Source organism: Sinocyclocheilus grahami, unplaced genomic scaffold (assembly GCF_001515645.1).
Source record: "Sinocyclocheilus grahami isolate Dianchi unplaced genomic scaffold, SAMN03320097.WGS_v1.1 scaffold1019.1, whole genome shotgun sequence".
In the NCBI taxonomy this organism is placed as follows: domain Eukaryota; kingdom Metazoa; phylum Chordata; class Actinopteri; order Cypriniformes; family Cyprinidae; genus Sinocyclocheilus; species Sinocyclocheilus grahami.
The window spans coordinates 294,815-302,193 of NW_015506198.1; the positions used below are offsets into that span (position 1 = coordinate 294,815).

Sequence of the window (7,379 nt, forward strand, 5' to 3'; positions counted from 1 at the left end):
TAGCCCACGGAGGGCTCCTGTCCCCGAGTTTAGCCCACGGAGGGCTCCTGTCCCCGAGTTTAGCCCACGGAGGGCTCCTGTCCCCGAGTTTAGCCCAAGGAGGGCTCCTGTCCCTGAATCCAGTCCAGAGTGCACTCCCGTGCCCACGCATCGAGAGTGCCCACCAGTGCCCGCTCCTCCAGAACACCCTCAAGACCCTATTCCTGCCAAGATGCCTGTAAACCTCTCCAAGTATTTATTTTGTGGGGGGTGGGGGGTAGTAGGGCTTCAGCCGTAGAGGCGCGGGCTGGGGCCGCGGCCTCGGAGGCTGCTCTGCCATGGCCTCCTGGACTGTGTAATCTGCCATGGCTCCCCGAGCTGCCTGCTCCACCATGGTGCCCCGAACGGGTATCACTCTGGAGGCCCGCTGTCCCGTGTCTGTCCTGAGGGACCTCCAGATTACCCCCCCACTCCCCGTTGGATGTTGTGTGACGTGAGGATGCGAGTAATGTCAGACTCTGTTCCATGTCTCGTGTTGTGCTTTCCTCCCCCACATGCTCCAGTTTGATTATTATGCCCATATTTGGTTTTTCCTGCTCCTGTCCCTGTTTAGTTCATTTGTTCCCAGGTGTGTCCCATTAGTTTCTGAGTATTTAAAGTGTGTTCTGCCCCTCGTTTCCCGTCCGCTGTTATATGTAATTTTGTGTGCTCAGTGTTTCCTACGTTCCCTGTGTTCCCAGCGAGTTAATAAAGTGAGTTAATAAAGACGCTTTATTAAAGAATTCCTCGTCTCCTCGTTCCCGTGCTCCTGCGGTATCGTGACAGAACAGCGGAATGAAACAGTAAGCGGCGCCCCTTCTCCCATGTTTTTGTTTTCTTTTCGAATAGTGTTTTGTTTTCCCGTTTTTCTCCCCGTGGTATGAGGACCGCCCTGCTGTCAAGCTCGCGGCCACTTCGAAATCAAGCCCGCCGGCCGCCCCTGAGCCCACGGAGGGCTCCTGTCCCGGAGTTTAGCCCACGGAGGGCTCCTGTCCCCGAGTCTAGCCCACGGAGGGCTCCTGTCCCCGAGTCTAGCCCACGGAGGGCACCTGTCCCCGAGTTCCTAAGTTTAGCTCACGTAGGGCTCCTGTCTTCGAGTTTAGCCCAAGGAGGGCTCCAGTCCCCGAGTTTAGCCCACGGAGGGCTCCTGTCCCCGAGTTTAGCCCAAGGAGGGCTCCTGTCCCTGAATCCAGTCCAGAGTGCACTCCCGTGCCCACGCATCGAGAGTGCCCACCAGTGCCCGCTCCTCCAGAACACCCTCAAGACCCTGTTCCTGCCAAGATGCCTGTAAACCTCTCCAAGTATTTATTTTGTGGGGGGTGGGGGGTGGGGGGTAGTAGGGCTTCAGCCGTAGAGGCGCGGGCTGGGGCCGCGGCCTCGGAGGCTGCTCTGCCATGGCCTCCTGGACTGTGTAATCTGCCATGGCTCCCCGAGCTGCCTGCTCCACCATGGTGCCCCGAATGGGTATCACTCTTGAGGCCCGCTGTCCCGTGTCTGTCCTGAGGGACCTCCAGATTACCCCCCCACTCCCCGTTGGATGTTGTGTGGCGTGAGGATGCGAGTAATGTCAGACTCTGTTCCATGTCTCGTGTTGTGCTTTCCTCCCCCACATGCTCCAGTTTGATTATTATGCCCATATTTGGTTTTTCCTGCTCCTGTCCCCATTTAGTTCATTTGTTCCCAGGTGTGTCCCATTAGTTTATGTGTATGTAAAGTGTGTTCTGCCCCTCGTTTCCCGTCCGCTGTTATATGTAATTTTGTGTGCTCAGTGTTTCCTACGTTGTTTGTGTTCCCAGCATTTGAGTTAATAAAGACTTGTTTATTGAAGAATTCCTCGTCTCCTCACTCCTGTGCTCCTGCGGTATCGTAACACGTTTTTGTATGTGTATGTCTGTATTGTTTTTTTTTTTTTTTCAGTTTTAGTTAATCAAAATCTAAAATTAAAATGAGAAATGTTGTTGATTTTTTAATGTATTTAATTGAATTACTAAATTATTTATTTATTTATTAATTATTTAATTTATTTTCATTTTAGTTTACTATAATAACCCAGTTGCCAATATAATGCTACTAAGCACCATTCTGCTGTTATAAAATACAACGTTAAGTATAGAGAATAATACTGAGATAAAGTATGCATGTGATGCACACTTTAATTTCTCAATAGCTCAAAAAATCATTTAGTTTGCATATGTGACTGAATAAAAATCATCAAAATAAAATTATTGCAAGTTGATGGGAAATTATCAGACATTAATCACTCAGACATAATTAGAAATAATTTCAAATAGACATTAAAGTTTACAAAAATAAGTAAAACAAGATTAGATATTATATCGAAGATGGAAATTATATATAAAATAAAAGTCAGAACAAACACATTATCAATACATCGCTGCCTTACAAACACTGTAAAAACAAAACAAAAGGAAGCTGAAGAGACAATGAAAAGAGAGTGTATGAATCGGGTTTGTTCGCACTCATGATCCGGCCAAAGAAACACACATTTAGGGCACTACCACACACCTCAAGATTTTAGTTTTAAGCCGGCACTGTCCTTCTCTTAAAAACTCAAGATCAGTTTTTAATTTCTTGAATGCTTAGTCCTCCTTCATGCCTGCTGTTGTTTTTGGCTCCAGTAAGCCGTGAGGTATTGGCTTCCATTAACATGTGTGCGCACTCGGAAAGAAAAGCCATTACATTCATCTGACTCTAAATCATAAAAAAAAGATAAGGGATAAGTTGTTGTTGTTTTATTTTGTATTTATCAAGGATGCATTTAATAGTTTAAAAGTGACAGTAAAGAAATTTAGAATGTTACAAAAGATTTCTGTTTCAAATAAATGCTGTTCTTTTCAACTTTCTCCTTTGCCACAGGATAAAAAATAAAAATAAAAAGTCAACCGCAACTTTTAATCTCACAATTCAGACTTTTTCTTTGCAATTCTGAGTTTATTTCTTTCAATTCTGAGAAGAAAAAAACACGCACACAAAGAATTGAGTCATAAACACATAATTGTGAGATATAATCTTGCAATTGCAAGAAAAAGGTTACTATAGCTAAATTGTGAGATAAAAAGTTGCAATTAACTTTTTTTATTATTCCGTGGCAGAAACAAGCTTCCACAGAAAACACTTATTTTAAATTGTAATAGCATGTCAAAATATTACTGTTTTTACTGCATTTTTGATCAAATAAATGCAGACTAAACAATTTTACCAACCTCAAACCTCTGAACATATATAAAAATGCATTAGTGAATATAGAAATGTAGCGTGAACACAACCCTTTAAATTACCAATGTAGGAAAAAAGCCAAATATATTTAACTTACAGATTCTCGTTACTTAAAAGTCAAAGTTGTAATTTCTGGCACCGAATGTGATTGTTTTCAAACAGGGTTCTCCCCTTGTCTTCTATTGGCTGGAGAAACGAGAGCCCTTTCTATCATGATTTTACGCTCGCAAAGACCCAAGAAAGACCAGCACCGGTCCAGATCTCCTGTTTCAGAACTCTTCTCTCATGTCTGGCTCCTTCTCTCTTCATAATAAGTTTATCTTCATCTTGAAGGCAGATGTTGTGGCTTATGCGCTTGGAGAAAGTAGCTCTGGTTGTGTGCATGAGACATGAGGGCCCAGTTACAGTCTGGGGTTCTGCATGAGCGTTAGTGTCGGGGAAGCATGATCCAGGCATGCGTCTGACCTCACGACTCCTCCGTCCAGCTTCAAAACAGGCTTAAGCAATCGCACGTAACTTCATGTGCCAACTCTGTGCTTTATACAAATCAAACTAGACCTGAGAATGTGTGTATCCTCACACAAACTTTCAACCATGCATTCACACATTTCTACTGGTTTCACATTTTAGTGGCTTAAGTGAATAATGGAGTTTGTGAGCAGAGAACATTTTAGTCCTCAAAACAGTTGCAACTAGAGTTACTATAGTTAACTAAAACCATAAAAAAATCTTGAAATAAACAAACTAAAATATAATAAATAAAAAAAAAAAAATTTCAAATAAATGCTGTTCTTTTCAACTTTCTATTTTGCCATGGGATGAGAGATAACTGAACTAAAACCATATAAAACTATAAATAAAAACTAAATAAACATACATAAATAAATAAAAATAAAAACATTAAACTTTCAACTTTCAGCTAATTGCCAAGGCAACATTTTTCATTTTTTAATTAGTTTAACTTGATACTAAAATAACTAAAACTAAAATGTATAAAAACTATTAAAAATAAAATAATAAAAAAATAAAAACAAATTCAAAATATGAATAAAAACTGTAATAGAATCTCAAAGTTACAAAAAAATAAAATAAAAACACTGCAACCAAAACCTCCAGCATTTTCATTCAGCCGGTTTGCTGTTTTTTAACATTGCTCTGAACAGAGAAATCATACACATTTTCCTGCCGAACACTCGTGCTGGTGTGAGGCTGTGCTTCATTGTAGCTTCCTATAGAGCACGTGCATGCTTGATTGGTTCATTATTTTTAACTGGTTAAACCAATTAGGGTTGTTTGCAACCAATAACTCGAGTTAAGCTCATTCATTTAGTTAGAATTTTGTGCGTCAGCTAATAAAACCGGTTTCCTCTACCACCTGACCTCAACCAGTTCCATCTATTAGTTTAAGAATCTGTAGTGGAGAGCTAGATCTAGTTAGGACTCACAGTTGAAGTTGGGCTTGATGTTGTCTCCTGCTAACAGACTGTTGATTGTGATTTGGTAGATGATGTGCAGCAGCAGGAACGTCATACTGGTGAAGCACAGGGATTTCAGCAAGCGTCCCGTGTGCCCTGCAGAAAGAAAATAATTAATACAAACTTTAAATTACATTAGCAAACAATGTGCATATAATCTTCAACATATCCATGCCTAAAATAAAGCCTGAAGTATTACTTCGGTTTTTACTTGTGCACTAGGGTATGCGTAAGTGGGCAACGGAAATGTCATGATCAGCATAGTATGCATGTATTGTATATGCGCCTTGATTTTTCTTGCACTAATTAGTTGGTCCACTAGTTGGCAACACTGGTTGTATCACTGAAAAAGAAACGTAAAAGACAAAACAACAACAACAATAGACGCTTGTTGATGAAAGCTAGTGCAAGAGGATTAGATAAATGCAAATCTAGTTTTAGCAAGCACAAAGACATTTTTTATCGGTCATAACTTCTGGAGAGAAACGCTGCAGACACTGGACAAGGATGAAACTTTATAGAAATATAGCATTCCACACGTGCTCACCAGTGGATCCTCTGCAGTGAATGGGTGCGGTCAGAATGAACATCTGGAGAAGAAAAAAGCTGTGTGTTTGTAAGAAACAGATCCAGCATTAAGACGTTTTTAACTAAAATACGAGTCCATAATCCATAATAACGCTTCCTCCAGTGAAAAAGTGCATCTGCTGTTGTCTCTCACATAAAAAAATCCAGCCACATATGTGTTTAGAGCTGTTTAAACGCTGCTTGATCTGTGCAGATTTCTCTCCTGATTCACACCAGAACACTGACTCACTGGAGGAAGCCTTATTATGGATTATGGACTCTACGTATTTTAGTTAAAAGCGTCTTAATGCTGGATTAGTTTCAGCTTTTGTCTTCTCCAGATGTTATCTGATGGACTGGAGTGCTGTGGATTATTGTGATGTTTTTATCAGCTGTTTGGACTCTCGTTCTGACGGCACCCATTCACTGCAGAGCATCCATTGCTGAGACACTGATGCAGTGCTACATTTCTACAAACCTGATGAAGAAACAAACTCATCCTGATCTCGGATGACCTGAGGGTGAGAAGATTTTTGCAAATTTTCATCTATTTTCAACTTTGCTTTGAGTCGTAACATCCAATCCTGTGGATTTAACTGTTACAGAGGATAAAGAGCTCAATGACTTGTGATATTCCAGATTCTTATGCTTTTAGTCCAGCTGTAGGGAATTCAAGCACTCCACGTGTCAGGGTGAAAGTTCATCGAGTTGAACCTGTCTTTCTGCTCTTAATAGAAAAGAGCTGCAGTAATCCACTGCTATTAGCGGGAATTCAGCCTTGTATTACAGCTCTCTCTGTTTCTCTCTCGCTCTGGGCATTCATTTAGCGCTGATAGTTTTGGCAGTGTTTGGGATGTTCATGATTTAGGATCACGGGGCTCAGTGTGAGTTCAGAAAAATCTAAACAAAACAATGCTGTGAGTAATGCACGTTACAGGCCATAAAGGGGTCAAAAAGAGTTTTGATTTATGTATTTAAACATGTTTTATGATGAAGAGAAGAAGGACTTAGGGTGGATGGATAATGGTGTGCTATCAAAGGAAGCTGGGAATAACACAGATAGCATCAAACATGAATTTTAGGATATTAAAAAACGCCCACAACCCATCCGGCCCGAATGAGGAAATTACATCATACTGAATTTAATTGTCGATTTGGGATAGATCATAGCACATATTTAAGGGAATAAAAATGGTCAAGAATCTGTAAGAAATCAGGATGAAATTTCACCCTACTTAAGGTTTGCATGGATAAAAAATGCCAAGAAATTTATTTGCAGTTGATTTGAAGGCTTTGGAACAAACGTCCGCTGTAAGGATGGTCTGAAACCTTGCAGATAATAGTGTGCATACTATCAGAGAGTCTAAACCCTTACCAAGAAGTAGTATACTTCAAGTTTATTTTATTAAGTATACTTAAGTAAAGTTCAAGTATATATTTAAGTATACTTTATGTAGTAAGTATACAAATATCAGTGTACTAGTAGTTTACTTGTAAGTGTACTAATCCAATACTCATTGGGACTAAATTGGCCCACTTTCTAGTATATAAAAGTATACTTTTAAATATGCTTTAAGTATAACAGTAGTAAACTGAGTACACGACTAGTTTACATCTATGTTTTTAGTTTGTACTGCAATAGTATACTGATAGTTTACTAATTAAATACTTGTAGTACACTTTGAAGTATAGTCTCAGTAAACTACTAGTTTAGTAGTTTTATACTGCAAGTATACTCGTATGTTTTCTTTAAGTGAACTTTACATCACACTTTAAGTATACTACTATGTCCCTATTTATTAATTTGTATATAGTTTGTTATATGAAAATCTGAACATACAAAACATCAAAAAGAAAGAACAGGCTATCTGCTTGTAAACAATAGCATTGTATTCTAGCTTCATGCATTCTTTTTTATAAACACTTGCATGTGGGTAAGTTTAATAAATAAAGAAAACATGACAAAATAAATAAACAACATTTTAAACAAAAAGCTGAAAAAAATTATGAATTAGATTCAGAATGATAATCAAAACGTAGATGGAGTTGATCAACACCCCAAAGCTTGACAATCATTATTAC

General features: G+C 39.6%; 1 protein-coding gene across 1 annotated transcript in view; it reads right to left on the minus strand.

The window, feature by feature from the left end:
* The window catches only part of LOC107565692 (piezo-type mechanosensitive ion channel component 2-like), a 117,281-nt gene that overhangs the window by 91,888 nt on the left and 18,014 nt on the right, over positions 1–7,379 (minus strand). The window contains exon 2 of the mRNA XM_016250951.1: positions 4,701–4,826. Coding sequence (XP_016106437.1) covers positions 4,701–4,826 — 126 coding nt within the window. The remainder of the gene's footprint in view (positions 1–4,700; positions 4,827–7,379) is intronic.